The following is a 22,652-nucleotide window of genomic DNA, read 5'->3' as shown; positions in this document are numbered from 1 at the left end:
ATATTTATGGCAGTTGAAATATTGATTGTCTTCCAAAGATTTTCAAGATTTAGATTTTCCTTTTCTTTTGTTAAATGGTTTTTGAAAATTAGATCTTTTCTTGTTTTTAAAAATTCTGTGAAATTTCTTAGCAAGTAAATTCATATTATCTTCTGTATCTTCAATATCAGAATTAACACAGTTATCTTTTGAAATAGATTTAGATGATTTAAGAGCAATGGACTTACCTTTAGAAGCTTTAAAATTTAGCTCATACGTTTAAAGAGAACCAACTAACTCGTCAACCTTCATTTGATCAGTATCTCTTAATTCCTAAATGGCAGTAACCTTAAAATTGAATCTGTTAAGAAGAGATCACAGTATTTTTGCACAGATCTTACTTTCCGGGATTTCATCTCTTAGACCCCACATGAAATTTACTATATCATTTAGTTTCATATAGAAGTCCATGAAAGTTTTATTTTCTTTCATACATATTTCTTTAAATTTAGTAGGAAGGATTTGAACTTTAGATTTATTAACTATAGAAGTTCCTTCATGTGTCATCTCAAGAATATTCCAGGCTTGTTTGGCTCACATGAAATAATTCTCTTAAATTCATTAGGTGATAGAGCACAAGTGATAGCATTTAAGGCCTTAGCATTTGCACTGCTTTCACTTTTCTAAAGTGTAGTACAAAAATAGAATGAATTTTTTTTCATAAATTTAGTTCCATTACTACCTAGAACTTTAGACATAAGAAGTTTCCATTTGGTTACAGTGACTTGCCACACGCTTTCATCTTAGGATTTTAGAAAAATTCTCATTTTGGCCTTCCAGTGTGCATAGTTAGAGCCATTAAAAGGTGGTGGCCTGGTAATAGACAAGCTATCAAAATTTAAGATAATGAAAGCTCTAGATCTTTAAACTCAAGGAACTTAATTAAATAATATGAGCAACTTAGCTTTGATACCACTTGAAAAAGGTGAGCTTAACAATCCTAAAGGGGGGGTGAATATGACTATGCCAAATAAAGACTTAAGGTACTGAAATAATAAATAAATCAGAATAAATCACAAATCTCAATAGCACTAGTATCAAAAAATTGATTCAAACTTAGTTCGTAGAACAACCTTTATAAAAAACAATGTTTTAGGCAGGATAACCTTATTTCACGAACATTTATAAGGATCAAGACTTCAAACCAAGCACGAGATAATAAAGGTATCTATTACAAACATTCACCACTAGTATATAAATAAAATTACAATCATTCACCAATATTAATGTAGAAATTAAACATTCACCACAACACCAAGAGTTATAGTGGTTCGGTGTGTACACCTACTATTTTCAAACAGCCACACCTACTCCACTCCCAATAATCACAACTCATGTGATCTTGGCTTTCACTATTCACATTAAAACCTGATACTGTTGTGATTTTAAAGGGTTTATTACAAACAAAAATCCCACACTGAGATTTTCTGGTTACCTCAGTCAAAACCAACACATGAGATTTTCTACCTATCTCAAAGAAATCAAAATACAAAGAATAGAAATGTACTTATCTTCTCCTTAAAAATGTATATCTTGATGTAGCCTGTAGAACCACTTCTCTTGAAGTAGAATGTTGAATGTCCAGTTACATAAACAAGGGTTCTAGGTTCTAGATTGATTTTAAATTAATTCAAACCAAAGGCTATTTGTTTAAATTCCTCAAGATCCCAAAGAAGAGCAATTACTCTCCTTAAAGAATAAGATTTATGAAAAGAAATCAATGAATTAAAACAAAAGGCTATTTAAACAAAATATTAAAATACCATGCAATAACTTTAAGATAGTCGGGACTTCTCTCTCTCTCTCTCTCTCTCTCTCTCTCTCTTAGTGATGGCTTTTATTAACTTGGATGAGTAATTTCGGATTGAGAGAAGACATTTATTTATAAATAGAAAGGTTGTTGCTTCAACTCGTCTAAGGTCTCATTCGATTCGTCTAAGATTAAACAAATTTTCAAATTTTGAGCGCGATCATATAAAACGGTTCTTTGACTGGTTGAAGGCCCTGCTCAACTGGTCAGGGGCCTTGTTCGACTGGTCAAGCATAGGCTTCGACTGGTCGAGGGTGCCAAAATATAGTTGCTGGACTTCAAGTCGAGCAACCTTCGACTGGTCAAAGGTCCCTCTTCGACTGGTCGAGTAGTTTGCTCGATTAATCGAGGAAGCAACAGAAAAATCCATTTTTTGGAATTTAAACTTAGATTGATCGAAGATTTTCTTAGACTGGTCAAGGCACCGCTTAGACTAGTCGAACTTAAGCCTAGATTAGTCGAATATTAGTTTATATTAAGCATAAAAATCCATATATGATTATGTTTTGAAAGGACCTAAGCTTAAGGTCTTTCTAGGGTCAATTATACCTGAAACGACTGACATGAAGTAGTTTAAACTTTTTCGAGTTTGATCTTCTAGTTGAATCTCCAGTATGACTCGAAGATGGAACTTGATCTTTTACTAGATTTGAAGTAGAACTTATCTTGAAGGTAAACTTTTCGTCTTGATCTACTTCTTGACTTGAACTTCAGGAAGGTCTTGAACTTAGTAAAATCATGTCTTAAAGTCATGTCATGAACTTTACATCTTGATCACTTGAAGTTATTTCTTGAACTTTCCATCTTGATTCACATTGTGTGAACCATATCATAAGCTATTTTGTTTCATTGAAATTTGACAAACAAGAGTGTGCTTTATACATTATAGCATTTACAGTAGCCATTGTTAAATAAGGAAAGTTCCTTTTCTCTATTGGTAAGAACCCCCCGACTACCCTCACTGACCTACTTAACCGAGTTAAAAAATATTCTAATGTTGAAGAGTTCTTTAGTTCATGAAAAGCTACTGGAGGAATAAATAACGTACTCAGCTAAGGATAGAAAACGAAGGGAAGAAGGGGAACCCTCTGCCTCTAATGTCAAAAGAAAAAAAAAGAAAACAACAAAGATCGAGGCCAACACACCAACCGACATCTGAAAAATCGCTTCCATCGGTACACTCCCTTGAACACCAATCCGAAGTAAGAGGAAGCTGAGTTGAGTAAGGAAACCTAATGACCAAGTTAAACCAGTCGACTAAGCTTGGTAATAAGGCTCATTGGCCAACACTGACCTCGACATCAAGAACTGATGAACGTATCGAATACAAGACATGGGGGCCTCTTACCTCATTCATGGAATGCTGAACACTTGAAGATCTATTACTTATAAGGACTCCAAAAATCATTTAACCAGGAGCGCGTCGATTGACCGACCTACTCAACAAGGGCGATCTCCCTTTTCAAAGGAAAAAAGGTGTTTGGGACACTACTTTTATTTTATTATCTACCATGCTTGTGTGTTCTACAATAAAAGAACTTTCCCAGATCAGGGGAAGAGAATTTCTTTTAAATGGTTTCTCAACTATGTGAACTATGTGACTGACTACGAGAACTTCCCTTAGTAAAAGGGAAGAAAGTCCTTTACCATGGATTTTACTATAGAAGAGCTTCCCTAGATTGGGAAGAAAACCTCTTTCTCCATGATTTAAGCTACGCGATTGACTACGAGGGCCTCCTCTAGTGCAAGGAAAAAAAAAGTCCTCAACTGTGAACTCTACTATGAAAGAACCTCCCTAGGTCAGGGGAGGAGAATTTCTTTTAAATTTCAACTATCTGAGCTATACGATCAACCAAGAGGACTTCCCTCAATGTAAGGGAGAAAGTCCTTAGTGCTCGGCCTACTACAACGTCTACTATTTGACGGTCAACTTATTGATTCTACCATGCATGACCACCACATATAAAGGAAACAGAATCGAGGAGCATATATGGAACGAGCTGACCTTCTCATACATTAGTTCAAAAGTTACTTCTCAAACTTATAAAATATAGAGCTCGGAAGTAGGGGGATGTTGTTATGGGTAAAATGAGGCTGAAACAAATATATGAGATAGATGATCTGAGCAGCCAAACTCAAAGACTATGGATTGCTTGAGGGTCGAAAAATTACCCTGACCTTTGGTGCCGACCAATGACTTTGGAAGTCGGTCTTGTTTGCCGACCTCAAAAGATGACCTCGACTTTAGGTAACTCAAGTGCCGACCTCAAGTACCAATGAACTTGGAGGTCCACCTTGTTTGTCGACATCAAAAGATGACCCCAACCTTACATACCTCAGGTACCAACCTTGGCCTCAGGTACCAACCTCAACCTCAGGTACCAACCTCGACCTCGGATACAGACCTCATCCTTCAGTACCAACCTCGGCCTCAGATATCATCCATCATGTCGGAATACAAATATACTTAGAATATATTGAGATACGATCTTCCCAAGATCTTCGTCGTGGATATCGAGGAGATAACCACGACTATTCGAAAGATCTCTTCTGCAATACACATACATCATAAAGAGGCATTGCCATATACGCCACCGCCCCCAAAAGGTTATAAATAAGGATTTCGCCTATAGTAAAAGACATAGAACAATCTCCATTCTTCTACTCCTTCTGTGGACCTACCCTGACTTAGGCATCGGAGGGGCCTCGGCCTTAAACGGCTTCTCTAATGTCTTCTCTTATTTTTCATTAAATCATATATACTCTAGCTAACGGGAGGCGTGGTAGGTTTTACGACGTTTTTGCATTTACATGCCAATGAAACTAGCAGAACTATAGCTTGCAAGTGCTCTCGAGTGCACCGGATCATTTAACGTTACCTCCATTTCAATTTTGCGAAAGACAAGGGTAGGTATGTAATTTCATCACCATCTGTACCTATCCACACCTATCAGTCCTTTAAAACGGCCAATTCCGCGTTTCGGAGAACCTTCATCTGTGAGATTAGGGTTTCATCTCATCTGCTGCGCTTTCTAGAATCGAAAAAAATAAAAGCGAATTCCGCGTCTACCAATTTCTTCGAAATTTCTGCTGCGAATACGAATCCAGGTATGAAATCCGCGTTTCTAGCGTAGAAAAAAAAAATCTTTTGAATGATAGGGTTTGAAAGACAAACCAAAAAGGGTTAGGGTTTCATTCAGATGTAACCTTTTCATCTTTGATATCGATAGATTTTTGTTGTATCTTGATATTTGATCTTAGATCGGGCGAAAGAATTACGTAATTCAGGTTAGATATAAGGCGAGGAACTAGAATCGATCTGATTCTTTGGGAGGGAACAGTGTAATTTTAGTTAATGTTTTGATCGTTTCTGAGAATTGTGGGTTTCTTTTTAGATCTGCGTTTGGATGTTCACCGAATCCGATTTGATGAGGGTCTTTTAGCGAACATGTTGGTATAAATAGCCATTTCGCTCAGCGTTTGGCGTCGCCCCAAATTGTTGGTTTGGGTGGAAATCGCTATTTGACCCTGAAACTGTTTTAACTTACAGTTGATTTGAAAGGAAATCAAGCAAAACGAGCCGTTAAACATAACCCTGTTTTACAGGGAATGTTGGGGGTTTGTCAAATTTCCGCGGTCATGATGGAAATTGTGAATGGATCCTAGAAGGAAATTGAAATCATTTGGTGGAATACGAAGGTTTCTCCTTTTTTTTTTTAATTTATTTATTTAAAAAAAGGTTTCTCCTTTCTTAACAAATAAACAGAAATCACGCTAGATAAACGAGCATACTACCTTCAACTTTTTATATAGAATGATACAACTCTGTGTTGGGTGTGGATTGCATTTTTGGGAAGTCCGTCGGGTGTGTTTTCTATAGGATTCACGGATTATTTAGTCAAGTGGCTCAGAAATAAAGGGGTTTCAGCCATGGTGTGTGCAAAGGCTGTCACGTAGAGGTAACGGTGGCAACTGTTACATGTTATGGGGTTGTAACAAAAAAAATGACCCATAATGGCCATTACTGCCATCGTAATTGTCCTTTACCACTGTAATATATATATATATATATATATATATATAAAATAAAATAAAAAAGAGATCGTAACAGCTGTCATGAGGGCCTTAACTGCCGTTACAGCCCGTATCATAAAGGGAACCGTTATGGAATACCTTGGTTTCAACAGTCAGTTTTTTACTCACTTCTCACTTCCGAACATGTGGTTGTTCATTGATGAATCCAGAATATACATTAGGCGTGGCCCATGTTGATGGCCTACAGTTGGAGGACTTCATAGATTAATTGTTCCTAGCTCCCCTGTCAATTGAAATATGCTTTTGAATGTAGTCTGTTAATCAGTATTCTTCTTTTATTTCCATTTGAAGGGCACAAATTGAACAGCTAGGGCTGAAGGATTGGTGAATTGTTTTTTTTTTTTTTTTTCCTTCCATGGGCCATCTACAGTAGGACGCACTAGATGGACTAATACGACCTGCTGACCACACAGCCATGTGTACTGTGGGGAGTTGCTGTATACATCTGTGGGCCATTGGCAACAAACTGTGCCATCCTCTCCACAAGTTTTTCAAGCTTAGATTTTTTTCTCACTCCTTTTTTATTCATGGATGCTGTTTATTACTCGATTTTGGTGGGCCAAGAATGATCCGTTTTGAAACAAGCATAGTGAAAATGTATATGTTTAGGGCTATTTCCAAGGGAGTGTTGTTTTGCATTTGGCTGTGCAAGTACATGGACAAGGGCTTCCCTTTCGACAGGCTGTCCATAAATTTGAAAATTGTGTTGTCCAAGCTGGAGTTTGGAATCCAGCTGTCCATAGTTAAGTGCTTCCACAAAAGTGCTCTCTACTCTGCATCCACGTTACAACTGTACCAGCACATGCAAATCTACAGTCCATGGCCTGGGTTTTAGGAGAGATTCTCACATTCGAGGACCCGCTTATTACAGGGCCCAAATCTCATGCAAGAGCCATTTTGTTACGTCCAATAGCTCACCTCACAATCTATGATCTGGAAAACCTGCAGTACACTATTTAGGAAGGGACTCTCAGGAGGTGTCATCTAAATGCAAATTTTCAACATCTGTTTTGCAACAGTAAAAGTTGTCCTGGATGACCTTTCTAGGTCAAAGATCATCCAGGTATTGTTTGATAGAGTCATGCTGTCTTGGATTAGTTATGCTCATGCTATTTGTCAAGCACCTAGAATACGAAAGAGTTATTTGGCACTTGTAGTGCATGTGCACATTGAAAATTGGGCATGTGTAATTTATTTTTTGGTGTGTGAAAATCTACATTGACACTTGTGATGTGGTGCATGTGGGGTGCTTGAAGAGTATGGTGGCACATGGCACATGTGGGGTGCTTGAAGAGTATGGTGGCACGTGGGTTGCTTGGAGAGCACAAGAGGTTGAATGTGGCATATTTGCTATGCTTGAATACAGATGGTGGCACATATGTACTGCAAGAGAATGGTATACTGTGTACCATAATATGGACTAGCTAGTCATTTTTATTTTTTTATTTTTTTAAATTTTTTTGTAGGAACAAGCAAAGACCTCCAAAAGTTTTGGACAAGTACTCCCTATTTTATGGGAGTTTCGCATGGACTAGTAGGATAGATTTGCTAGGGACAAAGCTTTTGTTGCTAACAAGCGGTCCCTTAATACCATGCCTGGGATTTATTTCCTCAGCATCGATGTCTGTCTTAAGTGAGCTTCTTGTGGATCCAAACAACCCCTTGGATTTTTCTTTTTGAAACGATAAACAACCCCTTAGAGTTACTTCTGATGATTATTCTTTACTACCAGGGATTGACCCTGGAACCCCTAGATGACTCACACACACTACGCGGTCTCTACCAGCCAGCTCATCTAACGAGTGGGAAACTTATGATCATTCATTCAAGATTAGTTGTTTGATCATTCAATACGATTGCTTTCTTTTTTACTTATTTTCATATTACTATTGTACTAAGTGAATATTTTTTGGATATCTGAACAGCTCTGCCAAAATGAGTCGTCCACATGATGGGCAACGACCCTTTTTCCCTTTTGGAAACCCTTTCCGTATGATCCTTCCAAAAGGGTCTGATTTGTCCCCGAAGCTTCTTGCTCTGTTGAATTCCTTTGAGCAAACCCTGGCGGATAGGCTGAAAAAGCTCAAGCCAAAGGATAATTCTGAAGTGCTCAGCCTATCATGGATGAGGTTGGCAATGGACTCTCTATGTGAAACACACATGGCCATCAAGACCTTAATTACAGAACTTCAATTTCCAATATCTGACTGGGATGAGAAATGGATGGACACATACTTGGACAACAGCGTGAAGTTGCTTGACATTTGCATTGCATTTAGTTCCGAGATCTCTCGACTGAACCAAGGCCACCTTTTGCTCCAATATGTGCTACACATTTTGGACAGCTCGAGTGGTTTCCCATCGATGGAACAGCTCGTGCGAGCTAGGTCTTCTCTTCATGATTGGATGCAACAAATCAATTCCAAGAATTCAAAGCTAGAGAACTGTACCACAGTCTTACATGGATTGATCAGATCTCTTCATTTGGCCAAGTTCAAGAACTCAGCCAAAGGAAAGGTTCTGATGAGAGCTATGCATGGTGTGAAGGTCCAGACTGTATTCATTTGTAGTGTTTTCACAGCAGCTTTCTCAGGGTCTATGGAACCACTGATCAACTTGAATATTTCTGACAAGTTCTTGTGGTCTGAAGCCTTCAATGATTTACAAGTGAGTGTAAATAGAGAGATTAGGGGGCTGTTCTCGAACGGAACAGTTACGGTACTCAAAGAGGTAGAAGCAGTCCATGGAGGTGTGCAGAAGCTGTATTCCATGACTGATTTTATTAGACATGAGGAATCTGAAAATTTGAAGAAATCCATTTCAAGTTTGCAGGAGAGCATGGAGAGGCTTGTGCAAGGGCTAGATTCCCTATCAAAGCAAGTGGAGAGTTTCTTCCAGACTGTTCTGACAGGCCGTGATGCTTTGCTTTGTAATCTAAGAATAGCTGACCTGCCCCAAGAGAACAATGGTCAAGAGCAGGTTGTAACATGATTCCTTCCAAGTTGCTATTGTACTCCTGTTTTCTGGTTGGTCTGTTGGTTAGTGTTAATGATTTGCTCCGCAGGATTGTGCCTCGACACGGGACAACCTCAGGATATTGTAAGGTGTGTGATCTTTGTATTGTACTTAATATATTTGTGTTATATGTATTTTTATTGAAAATTTTAAGGGCATTGTGCAGTTTGTTTGTTCTTCTAATTTGTGATGCTTGAGGTGGTTTTTGCTTTTTTGTTTGATAAAGGAGAGAGTTGCATTTTCTGGGTTTTCTGCATACTCTATCCCGAAGTTCATGCTAAGTTTTCTGCATGTGCAGTGAAGTTTTTTTCTGCGATGATAGGCTATTTGGCATGCTATCGTCTTCCTTGGATTGTTGCTGAGGTAAAGTTTCAAGAGCGAGAAATGCTGAACGATATTCATGAAATACTGAACGACATTTCTCATGAATAGGATTGAGAGTTTTTTCAGTGGTACGCATGGACACCAATGTGGCGTAGGTGCGTGGTCTGAGCCGTTCATCAGGTGATGCCATTATGAATGTTTGCTGGCCTCAATACCAAGGCATTCCGCCCATCAGGTGGCTAGAAGTGTTGAAATTGGTCTCCATTGGGGATTTTGATCAATCGACCATCTGGTTCAATATCATCGAATGTATCAGTTTCTCAAATATATCAGTTTGATCAATAATACTTGAATATATCAGTTTGCTCGCTATATAGTTTTTGGTAGTTTCAATCGATCAATCCGAAAAATTTAGAAAAATCAAATTAATTCTTTGGATACTTTTGATCATATTTGATAGATCGGACATGGAGGCTCAATTGACTTGATCGATGGTTTGATCGACGAGGCACGCGGTTTTGTAAAATTGTGCAATTTGTTTCCTATTTCGAGTGTAACACTATATATATGGGTGTAATGCTGGATTAAGGAAAATCTCAAGTGAACGAGGACTTGTTCTAAAAGAGAGTTAGGTTTCGAGATTGATTTTTTGCTTTTGTAAGTCAATTCTATCTCTTGTAAATCATTTTTATAGTAGATTATCGCTGTGCTGTGAATTTTTATTTTTATTTCACAAAGATTGTTTTTTGAGATTATTATACGTAAATTCATGTGTTCTTAGTGATTGCTTTGTTTATCTTTATCTATCGTTTATGTGATTCGAATTTGAGATTTGCTTCCGCAAGTCTCAACAAGTGATATCCGAGATGTACGTTGAGATTCAAGTTTTAATATGAGACATGGCGATGAAGGGATCGAATGTCAAGTAATATGATATAGTTCACCGGGAAAAATAACTTTGAATTATGGAAGGTGAAGATAAGAGACTTCCTAGTTCAGAAAGGATTGCAGCAAGCACTTCGCAGTATAACGAAGCGTCATGCGACTATTAATGACGAAGAGTTGAAAGGACTTGATTAGAGGGCAGTTACTTCGATTCTATTATGATTGTCCGACGATGTCATATATAATGTCATTGATTATACGACCATTGTAGGGCTTTGAATGAAGTTAGAAAGTTTGTACATGACAAAATCTTTCTTAAAAGGCAGTTACTTCGATTCAATTATGCTTGTTCGACGATGTCATATATAATGTCATTGATTAGACGACCACTGTAGGGCTTTGAATGAAGTTAGAAAGTTTGTACATAACGAAATCTTTCAGTAATTGTCCACATATGAAGAAACAAATATATAATATGAAGATAGTAGAAAGGTTGGATCTTAATGAACATATTATCACGTTCAATCAATTATTTTGCAACGAGTGTGGAGGTAAAGATGAATGAGGAAAATAAAGCTCTAATCCTGTTGACGTTTTTTCCGGAATCTTACGAATATTTGGTGGATACTTCGTACCATGGTAGGAATATCTTGAACGTCAAGACCGTTATCTCAGTCCTTTAATCAAAGGAGTTGAGAAATTTTTAAAAAATGGTGGTGAAAGATCTTCTATTGACACACTTTTGTCTGGGATGGACAGTTTGAGCAAGAGAAGGAGAAGCCTTGATTTATGTCCAAGTCGAAGGGCAAAGGGAAGATGAAGTGCTGGAATTGTGGAAAGTTAGAGTATAGGAGAAGCCTTGATTGTCGGAACTCCAAAGCTTAAAAGGGAAATAAATCAGATGATTCACCGAGGGAGGCCAACGTAATAGAATCCAGTGAGAAAGTAGGTGATTGTGATGTACTAACCATATACAAATTCGGATATCTCAGTAACGAATGAATTTTGGATACGGAGGCATTGTATCACATGTACCCTCATAGGAGTTGTTTCACTACATACAACGAGTATGATGGTGGCATGGTGTTTATGGACAATGACTTTACCTATAAGGTTGTTGGTATTAGATCGGTATACATTAAGATATTTGATAGGATTGAACGTATCATAATATATGTAAGGCACTTTATTGATCTTAAGAAGAATCTAATATATCTAGGGGCTCTCGAGGCTCCTGGGTGCAAGTTCACTGGGTTTGATTGTCCTAAATGTTTCAAATGGGGCACTCATTATTATGAAAGTATATTGAAGTGATAACTTTTATAAGTTGATCAGGAATACCGTATTGGGTGGAGCTGTAGTGTATGTAACATAGCCTACAAGCACATTTGTGGCATGCACGTTTAGGTCACATGGGCGAGCGCGGTATGAATGTACTTTCTGATCGTTGTTTGATTCCTGTATTTAAAAGTGTTGATTTTAATTTATGTGAACATTACATATATGGTAAACAATCATGATTGTCTATTAAATTTGGAAAGCATATAAGTAAATGTGTGCTTGATTATATGCATTCGGATGTATGAGGGATATCACCTGTTGTTTTTAAAGGGGGTCATCATTTTTTGTCATATTCATAGATGATTACTTTAAAAAAGTTTAGATTTACTTCATGAAGCATCAATACAATGTTTTTGCAACCTTCAAGATATGAAAGGTGATGGTGCAAAAGTAGACATGACAGAAATTGAAAATACTAAGGACAGATAATGGTGAAGAATTCACATATAGGGAATTCAATCAGTTTTGCAAAGATAAGGGGATCGTGAGACACAATACAGTAAAGCATACATCAGAGCAGAATGTAGTGACAAAACTGAACCAGACTTTCCTAGAGAGAGCCCAAAGTATGTTGAGTAATGTTGCTTTGGCCAATGATTTATGGACTGAGGTTGTCAATATGACTTTTAAAAAAAAAAAAAAAAACTTTTTTGGGTTAGCTTGTTAGTACACACACTCCGTGTTAGCCACCCCTACTAGGGATCGATACCAAGACCTCAAGTGTTGAAACGAGATATCTGCACTCAGTCTGCTAGTTGAGCTATGGATCTGGGTGTGTTATCAATATGACTTGTTACTTTGTATATCGGTTCCTGTCTATGGCCATAAATTGTAAAATTTCAGAAGAAATGTGGAGCGATTATGATATATACCACTAAAGGATGCGAGTATTTAGTTGTGATGCTTACTCTCATATACTATTTTTTAAGAGAGATAAGTTAGACCAAAGGGCGAAGAAGTGTATTTTTGTCAGATATGGTGATTATGTGCAGGTAGAAGCCAAGCTGTAGGAAAAGGTACATGAGTAGATGGAGCAGCCACCTGTGAAGAAAAATTCATCGAGAGATCGCGGATTACCAGCGAGATATAAAGATGACTTAAATGTTGCATTCGCTCTCATTACGGATGAGGGGTATTCGTCTACCTTCTAGGAAGCATTAGAAGGCACGGATGCTAACGACAATTCAGGATGCGATGCATCTTTGTATAAGAATGAAATATGAGAGCTGATGTTGCTTGTTAGGCGTAAAGAGATCAGATGTAAGTGAATTTATCGGAAGAAACATGATAGATACAAAGCCAGATTGGTAGCAAATGGTTATGTGCAGAAGGAGGATATCGACTCCAGCGAGATTTTTACACCTATGTTCAAGTAGGTATCTATCAGATTTGTGTTGGTGTTGGTTGCCCAATACAATGTAGAATTGGAACAAATGGATGTAAAGACTGCTTTCCCATATGGAAAATTGGAAGAACATATTTACCTAAAGCAATTAGAGGGGTTCGAGGTATAAAGGTCAGAGAATAAGGTTTGCAGGTTGAGGAGGCCATTATACGGCCTGAAATAGTCACCTAGTCATTGGTACAAAAGGTTTGATTCCTTTATGGTGAGTCGACGGTTTATTATAAGTAAATTTGATCATTGTGTCTACTTCATATCACTAAGTGATAAGGAATTTATTATACTAGTATTGTATGTTAATGATACGCTTATTGTTAGTCATAACATGTCTGAGATCAACATATTGAATGCTCAATTATCAAGGACATTCGACATAAAAGATCTAGGGGCTGCAAAGAGAATTCTCGACATTGATATATACATTGATAGGGAGAGGAGCAGGCTACGGTTGTCTCAGGCAAAGTATCTTGAAAATGTTCTAATCAAGTTTGGGATGGACAATGAAATTACGGTAATAACCGCTTTAGTAGAAGTAGGAATAGGTCAAAGGTCCTAGAGGGGTTGAATAGGACTTTATAAAGTTTTATGATAATTTAAAATCCTATTACCATTATCTTGATCTAATATAACAATTTATCAAGATATCTTCAACTTAACTCTAATGGCTTCCAAGCCAAATAGAGGATCCAATTACAAGACTATTCAATATCTAAACAGTATATAAATTTAGTCTATGATGGATGCACTGAGTGACTGTGTGTGAGATATGATGCTTATCAGTTCTAAATAATCATGCATCATGTGATCATCAAAGTAAACACAATAAGAAAATATGCAAATAACAATCTCAAACACAGTCATTTTATAGTGGTTCGACTATATGCCTACTTCACTCCCAGCGGACGCACTCAACCTTTGAATGTACCAGATTTCACTAACGGAGGTTTCAAATAAGGTTTACCTTAAACCAGTACAACTTACACAAGGCTGACTTTAGGACCTACACAAGGTACCTAACATGCCTACACAGAGGCACAAGTTTATGCCCTACACAAGAGTAAAGGTCAACACAAAATACCTAGGTTTTATGCCCTACACAAGAGCAAAGGATCCACACAAGAAACCTACCTTTTAGATCGCACAGGTCAATGATCCACACAAGGATCTTAACTTTTAGACGACACAGGTCAATGACCTAAGTTTATGCCCTATACAAGAGTAAGGGTCAACACAAAGCACCCGCACGTACTCTCCCGTCAGAGGCCTCCTATGAGGGCTTGAAAGGGGTGAGAATTACTTATGACCCAATCCTACAAAAGGAATGATCAATAGGATCTCTAGACTCTAATGACTTATAGATAAGTAGATGAGTCCCATTAGGAACGTTGATGAAGATCTTCTCCTTGTTGATGAAGATTCTTCAGCTCCGTTGATCCGCAACACTTAATGATGTTCCAATAAAGGCGACGGGTTGGGTCAAGGTTATGTTGGAATCCTACTCTATTAAATGTTTTCCTATTTTAGAGAGATTCCAAGCATTCAAATATTCAAGGTATCCCAGTTCAATGATTTGCCATTAAGGTAGTAGTTGGATGATCCTTGAATGGGAAAGTTCATTCCTCAATCTACTCTATTTAATATCAATGATGAAGGTGGATTGAAGGATGAACTTTCATGAGAAAAAGAGTTTCGGGTAAATAGTATGTAAGACTCTCTCAAGGCTCTCTCTATTTTTCTCACTATAACAACCAAGAGCAAGCTTCCTATATATAGGCAAAAAGTCCCAACGATAATAAATATGTCAAGTTTGACTGAGTTCGATCTCATCGGTCTTGACTCGATGTCATTGAACGTGTACTTTCGATTCCATCGAGCCAGGGTTCGATGATGCGAACTCATCTAAAGCACATACCCGGAACTTTTTTACTGAAGATCGATGGCATCGAACATGCGTTGATGATATTGAATTTTGAATTCCGATATCATCGACAGTGGTTTCGATTTATTGATCTTTTTTTATGAATAATTTAAGAAAGCTTGCTGGACATTTTTTGACTCAATTCGATGATATCGAACCCATATCAATTTCATCGAGTTTTGAATTACGATAATATCGAGCCAGTATTGATTCTTCAATTATTCACAGAAGATTTTCGTTTTCAAGTTTGCTGGAACAGTTTTGTTCTTATTCGATCGCATCGAGTTTATATCGATATCATCGTGATTTGAATTTCGATGATATCGATTTGGGTTTCGATTCCTCGAATATTTAGATAATTTTCTTTCAAAAACTTGCTGGATACAACTTGTCCCATTTCGATGTTATCAATACTGTATCGATATAATTGAGATTTGAATTTTGATGGTATCGATTTTCCTTCGATTCCTCGAGCAATATCAGGAATATTTACTAAGCCTTTGCTGGATAGAGCTCTGAGACTTTTCGATATCATCGACTGGTCTTCGATATCATCGATATTTGAAATTCGATGTTTTCGATGGTACTTTCGATTTATTGAATATTTTGTCCAAAATACTTTGTGGTTGCTGGACATAAAGATGACTCAATTCGATGTTATCGATACCAGTTCGATATATCAAGAATGAATGTTTGATTGTATCGATCAAGAATAGATGATATCGAACTTAGCTGAAAACTTAAAGAATTTTCCATTTTGAAACCATGTTTTCAGACTATTAACACCTATGTTGTTCTAAGTTTTTAAGGTTTTTGTTTACCTAAGTGTTTTGGGATTTGAGATATGAGTCTAAGTTTACCTGTGATGAGCTCTGAACAAACATTCGGTTGAGGCAATGTCTTGAACAATCTTCATATGGGGCCTACTTGATTTATCGACTCAACACTCACGTTAATTGACAAACGAGGACACTTTTAGACAAGGCTAAACCAGTTAGCACACCTCACGCTGTTCACTTTCAGCTTTCTTCAAATCAATGTCCTACTATATATATAAAGAAAAACAGTTTATGTTTCGTGTCCCCTACTCGAATCAATTTGGCACTTTAATGTATGTCATGGTATTTATGAGACTGGATATTTCATATGCAGTTGGTGTTGTGAGCAAATATATGTTAAACGTTGACAAGCAACATTTAGAAGCAGTGAAATGATTACTTCAGTATTTACGAGGTACGAAGGACTACGTTTTGACATTTGAAAAATCATGGGAGAAACTTATAGGCTATATAGATTTTAATTACGCAAGAAATATGGACATTAGAAGGTTGACTTCCAGTTATTTGTTTGTATTAGCAGGTGAAGCAATCAGTTAGATGTTGAAGGTTAATTTGTGGTTGCTTTTTCTACAACTGAAGCTGAGTATATGGTAGTGACAGATGCATTCAAAGAAGGTGTTTGGTTGAGATGAATGATGAATGTTCACACCCCAAGTATAGGGTTGCGAAGTAGTAATAATCACCAAATCCACAGAGACTGAACCTTGTACGTAATCTGAGAGTAACTAGAACTAGAACTAGGTGAAGATGTAATCTAAATCAAGTGAATGTAAGAGAAGAATGGTGAATTATTTAACTAAAAAATTGTAAACGTCAAAGGTGAGTATATGGTAGTGACAGATGCATTCAAAGAAGGTGTTTGGTTGAGATGAATGATGAATGTTCGCACCCCAAGTATAGGGTTTCGAAGTAGTAATAATCTCGGTAAGACTGAGGTCGAATCCACAGGGACTGAACCTTGCACGTAATCTGGGAGTAACTAGAACTAGGCGAAGATGTAATCTAAATCAAGTGAATGTAAGAGAAGAATGATAAATTATTTAACTAAAAACTTGTAAAATTCAAATGTGAGAAACTAAGGTGCCAAGGATTCACTTGTAGCAATTGGGAAACTACATTGCCTTGATTGAAGGACATAACTAGAATCAGAGTCTTATCCTATCCAATTGGTAAGAAGAGATTTATCAGATCTTTGAACTTCTCATGGATCTAATTATCAACAAATAAGAGTTGTGAAGATTTGGAAGTGATTCCGTCATCTAACTATGCCTAGGAGACAATGACAAACAACAACAATTTACCAATCTCACAGCCAATCATAAGAGAATTGTGAAAGTTAGGAGTGATTCCGTCACCCTACTATGCCCATGGGATGATGGTGAACAACAGGACTATCTAATTTCACATTCTCAATTCAGGAATAAAATATTCAAAGTAATCACAGATCTATTGTAATTTGTGTCACAACAAACCATTAAAAACTAAAAATATTTTTTCATAATCAAACTAGAATCCAGGAGAGTTCAATAAACATGAATCAAAGCAAAGCAACTATCCTAATTACACTACAAGCTTCACCTATTAGCCCTAGTTAAGAGGTTCAGCCAACCATAGACATGATCAACTAAAGTCTCTTAAAACATCAAAGGGAAGAAAAAAATTAAAGAAGAAAAGGAAAAGGAAAACTCCACGCTGATGGCCATCCACCCTCTCTCTCTCTCTCTCTCTCTCTCTCTCTCTCTCTCTCTCGCTCTTCCCATGTCCAAGCTCCCAAGGTGCCTTCATGGTTGCCCAAGATGCCCTTTTCTCTATCTCCATTCTCTCTTTTATAAGCATAAGGAGGGTTGATTGGCTGTGTGTAAGTCAGCCGGAAGTTTGCGTAAGAACAAATGTAGCAACAACCCTTGTGTGTAACAAAAACGCAGATGACTTGCGTTTGGATGGATCTCGCAGGACAGAGTACTGAACTAAACGTTTTGACTCAATGATGGTGGTCGTGGCCACCCTCTGGAGCTTGTGGACGGTTCGGATCGACAAACCAAATACAATCAGATCATAGAATGGCCCACAATGACCAAATTTCACAGACGTGCGTAAACCTTACGCAGGTTGCGTTGACGTGTTCAGTGGGCCCCATAGTGATGTTTTTAGTGAAATCCACCCCGTTCATTGGATTCTTAACGAAATTTCAGTCGGAAAGGAGTGGTTTTGGTCGAGTTTTGGTGCGACCCACTATATCAAATCAACTCACCGTCCATCTTGTGTTTTCTGGCGATTCACGTGTATACTGGTGCATGAGGCAAAAGGCCACCATGGCGTGGGTCATGCCCCCTCTTTAGAGTGAATGAACGGTCCAGATCATCCAATGGACTGATAGGTTGGGCCCACTAGCAAAAAACGGCGGTTCGCGGTGCATCCGCTGTTTGAATTTTGGAATTTTGAGGAAACTAGTCGGTCAGCATGCGCTGACCGACCTTGAACGTACTGGTGTATGGCCGGTGCACGTGCACATGCAATGCACATGTGGGGTCCATTGTGATGTTCATGAGAAATCCACTCCGTCTATCTGTTCTAACACCCCATTTAGGGGGTTGAGACCAAAATTGAAGCATATTCAAGTATCAGGTGGGCCCCAAATCAATGAATTGTGGGCTGATATGTCCGTTGGGCCACTTCTATAAGGATCCAATGGTTGAACTTCGACGTGTATGGTTAATTTATGGTTTTCAGGCCAAATATAAAGTAGGCCAGATATAAAGTTTCGAGCCGAACGAATAACGGGAACCTTTTGATCTTGCATTCTAGATGATTTTCAGGCCTCTTTAGCATGAATTGCTTGATTTTCTCGGATATCTGGCATGTAAATTCTTCAATCTTGGTCCCCTGGGGTCCGTTCCTTACCTTGGTGATTTCTGACCGTTAAATATAGGCTTTTAACACAGTTTTAAGTCCAAGCTCCTAAATTCACCTTGCAACAAAAAACATGATTAAAATAGGAAGTTAAGCATTATCATGTTCATAAAACTATATGATAATTGAGGTGTAATATACAATATTTGACCCTCAACAATGAATGAGTTCGGTCTTTGGCAGGAGGATGTGCCTGTAAATTGTGACAACGAAAGCACTATCAATTTGACGAAAAACTCAGTTTACCATTATAGAACCAAATATATTAATGTTCGTCATAATTTTATCCAATAGGTGTTTAAGGAAGGCGGTGTTACTCTTGAGAAGATCCACATGAGTGTGAATCCAACGAATATGCTTATGAAGGTGGTTCCTGTATATAAGTTCAGATTCTATTATACTTTTCTGGGATTGACAAATGTGTAATGAAAACGGAGTGTGCACGAAAAGATGATGGTATTGATACTATAATGGAGATGATTAGAGATGGTGATAGCAGTTTGAAGCAATGAAGCATGAAGATTAAAGCTACGGTGGAGATTGTTGAAATTGGTGTCTCAAATATATACTAGAACAGGGAATTTCGATCGATCGACTGTCAGGTTCAATCGATCAACAATACCCTAAATATATGAGTTTGCTCGCTAGACAATTTTTGGTAATTTCGATTGATCGAGAAAATTGGAAAAAATCAAATGAACTCTCTGGACATTTTTGAGCATGTTCAATTGATCGAACATATATGCTTGATCGATCGATGGTTAGATCGACGACGCCAACAATTTTGCAAAATAGTATGATTTGTTTCCTATTCCAGGTGTAAAGCTATACATACGGGTAGTAATGCGAGATTAAGGAAAATCGTAAGTGAACGAGGAATTGTTCTGAGGAGAGCTAGGGTTAAGTCGATTTATCTCTTGTAATTTGCTTTCGTAGTAGATTGTCACTTTGTGTTATGATTTCCCACAAGAAATTTTCCACGTAAATTCGTGTGTTATATGATTGGTTTGTTTGCATTTATCTATCATTTGTGTGATTCGAATTTGGATTTTGCTGCCGCAGCTCCAAACAACATGGGCATTGAGCATGGACTGTTGTTGGTCTTCCAATACCTGGGTGGTCCACCTGATCATTGTGGCTGCTGCCTGGGGCTTGTTCAAGCTTGACTCCCACCTGATGAGTAGCTAGGATCTCTTACATGTATCTCATGTTGGCACGTGTGCTGTGGAGGAAACCCTATTCGCACGTAATTTCTTAGCATTTCTTGTTATATTGATAATGGGCTCATTCTTCTCATTTACTGCTCTAACAGTTGTGCATGTATGTCTGGACTGATTGGCATTTTCCGATTCTAGAATTGCTTCCGTCCCTCTTCTTTTCATGGATAAAAGTCTTGCCACCTGTAGCTTATATTCTTTGGTGAGACATTTTCTTTCATTAAGATGGATAAAAGTCTTGCCACCTGTAGCTTATATTCTTTGGTGAGACATTTTCTTTCATTAAGATGGATAAAAGTCTTGCCACCAGTAGCTTATATTCTTTGGTGAGACATTTTCTTTCATTAAGATGCAAGTTTTTCTGTCTCACATATTGTTATAGAGGAATGCTTCTACAACGGGTGTTTTCATACAGTTGACTGAAGTGTGCACTATAAGCGTGCAACTTCGGTTGGGTTAACCTGACCTTGATTGGCCCAACCTGAACTCGGGTCATGCTGGGTTGAAAATCCTTAACCAGGCCCAAGTTAGTTTACCTCATATGCAATACATACATGTGAGATATGACTAATATACATGATATAAATATAATATCTGTTGAGGGTCAAATATTGCATATCAAACCCAGTTGTTGCATAGATTTACAAGCATGATACCGCTTAATGGCCCGATTTAATCGTATTTGTGATGCAGAGTATATTTACGAGCACGGACTGGAAAGGATGCTAAAACAATGGATTTAAAGCTCAGTCATCATCAAGGCATTGGACGGGGCCCCATGGGACCACGATCGAGGATTACACGTTAGAGATCAGAGAAATTCCAGCCGCTCATTTTAAACAGACCTAAAAGACGTCCAAAATGCAAGATCATAGGGTTCCCACCATCTGATGAGTTCGAAACTTCATACGTGGCCTAAGGACCATAAAGTAACCGTACACATCGAATTTCATCCATTTGATCCCTGTGGAAGTCGCCTAATGGACATATCAGCCCATAAAACCATTGATTTTGGGCCCGCCTGCTACCTAGATGTGCTTAAAAATTGGTCTCAACGCGTAAAATGAGATGACAAAACGGATGGATGGATTGGATTTTGATAAAACATCAAGGTGAGGCCCACTTTACATGGCCTGTGCACACAGCAGGCGTACGCCCGCTGTGCACTGGACCGGGGTCTCCCGGTCAGCGACGGAGACCCATCTCCCTCTTCTTCTCGAGCACGGACGGACAACGGTCGTCCGTTTTTTCGTTGTGGGCCCCACTCATCAGCGATTTCGAAGATCGGAACCATCCATTGCATCTAGAGGGTGGGTGTAACCCACGTCTAGGTGACTTTCTTCCCCCAGGCAGGCGTATGCGCGTTTCCAGCCGTTAAACACAGGATGGACGGCAGAAACGAAGATTCAGTGGGCCTCATCAACAAAAGGAAAAAGTGCACCTTCCTAACTGAAATTTCAAGGGGAAACCAGTGGACGGCGTGGATTTCCCAAAACGAACGCTATGGGGGACCCACCATCAGCCAGCGTAAGTGCGTAACGTACTCTGTTTTGCAACCGGACGCCGTCCGATTTTTACGGCGAGTTGTACGCTCGTGGGGGCGATCGGACGGCTGATCTGAGTTGTTCATCATGTAGGTCTGCCAAAAATCTCCCAGAGGACGTTGTCCTTTTGGAAGGGAAGCAAAGAAGGAGAAGAGTGGAAGGCTCCGAATTTGGCTGCTGTGCGTAAAGAAAACTTCCGCAGCTGACTCGTCCGCGGACTCCAGCCTTCCGCACCGACCTCCTGGCTCTATATGAGGAAAAAGAAAAAGAGAGAGAGGGGATCCACGGCTGGAACGTGTGAAGGATTGAAGGAAGAAAGGAAGAAACGTGATATCAGGGAGCATTGGAAGAAAGAAGACAGTTGGGCTGCACGTCAGGGAGAGAGAAAGAGAAACAGAGAAGGAGCGAGCTTGGCTTGGCTGTTTTGGGACTGGACGTGAGGCTGAGCATAAGCAGAGGTGGGAACGTGGAGACAGGAAGGAAAGTTTTCTTATTTCCTTGGATTATTTTTCTTTTCTTTCTTTCCCTTATGTCTTCTAAGGATTTAGCCTAATCATGCTTGGCTAAACCTCTTAGCTAGGGCTAAGAGGTGAAGCCTGTAGCGAGATGGGAGATCATATTTTGTTCCTGTAATTTAAAATTCATAAACTGAATGTGATTTTAGTTAATTATTAAAGGAATATTTTTTTAGTATTTAATGGTCTGTTGTGACTGAAATTACAATGGGTTTGCAATGGCTTTGAGTATTTCTTTTCCTTTTTTTTTATGTTATGAAGTCAGGAAGCCCTGTTGTTCATCATTGTTCCATGGGCATGGTCGAATGGCGGTATCCTTCCTAACTTTTATGCATTGATGATTGGTTGGTAATTAGTTTAATTCTGTTGTTTGCTCCGTCTCCTGGGCATAGTTTGATGATGGAATCCATTCTAATTCATATACCTTTCATCTCTTGAAAACCAGATTAAGTAAGTTCAGTTTGAATTCCATAATCCTTGATGCAGGCATAAGATCTCCCTGATCTCTACAAGTGGATCCTCTGAATCCCTAGTTTCTTTCCTCTGAATTCCTTAAAGTTTTAGACAATTATTCCATAATTATTTCTTAAATTCTATTTGGTTTAGATAACATCTTAGCCTAGTTCTAGTTCTACTTGGTTTCAGATAACGTATAGGTATCAGTCCCTGTGGATTCGACCTCGGTCTTACCGAGTTTATTACTACATCACAACCTTATACTTAGGGAGTGAACAAGTTTTTGGCGCCGTTGCCGGGGATTGACGGCTACGCTTTTCTGAAATTACCTAGTTTTAGAAT

At 38.5% G+C, this 22,652-nt stretch overlaps 1 protein-coding gene across 2 annotated transcripts; it reads left to right on the top strand.

Moving 5' to 3' along the window:
• The first annotated feature begins 4,795 nt into the window (after positions 1 to 4,795).
• Positions 4,796 to 19,988, top strand: LOC131232674 (UPF0496 protein 4-like). Of its 2 annotated transcripts, XR_009164904.1 has the most exons (3): positions 4,796 to 4,957; positions 7,870 to 9,048; positions 19,641 to 19,988. XR_009164904.1 is itself a non-coding variant. In XM_058229074.1 (2 exons), the coding sequence occupies exon 2, from the start codon at positions 7,880 to 7,882 to the stop codon at positions 8,933 to 8,935; it is 1,056 nt and encodes a 351-aa protein (XP_058085057.1). In that variant the 5' UTR covers positions 4,796 to 4,957; positions 7,870 to 7,879; the 3' UTR covers positions 8,936 to 9,124. The 2 variants fall into 2 exon arrangements, 1 of the variants encoding a protein (XP_058085057.1); XM_058229074.1 differs by lacking the exon at positions 19,641 to 19,988 and having other exon boundaries at positions 7,870 to 9,124.
• The last annotated feature ends 2,664 nt before the right edge of the window (positions 19,989 to 22,652 follow it).

Source organism: Magnolia sinica, chromosome 18 (assembly GCF_029962835.1).
Source record: "Magnolia sinica isolate HGM2019 chromosome 18, MsV1, whole genome shotgun sequence".
NCBI lineage: Eukaryota > Viridiplantae > Streptophyta > Magnoliopsida > Magnoliales > Magnoliaceae > Magnolia > Magnolia sinica.
The sequence above is the reverse complement of the archived record's forward strand: the minus strand, read 5'-3'. Positions and strand labels throughout refer to the sequence as shown.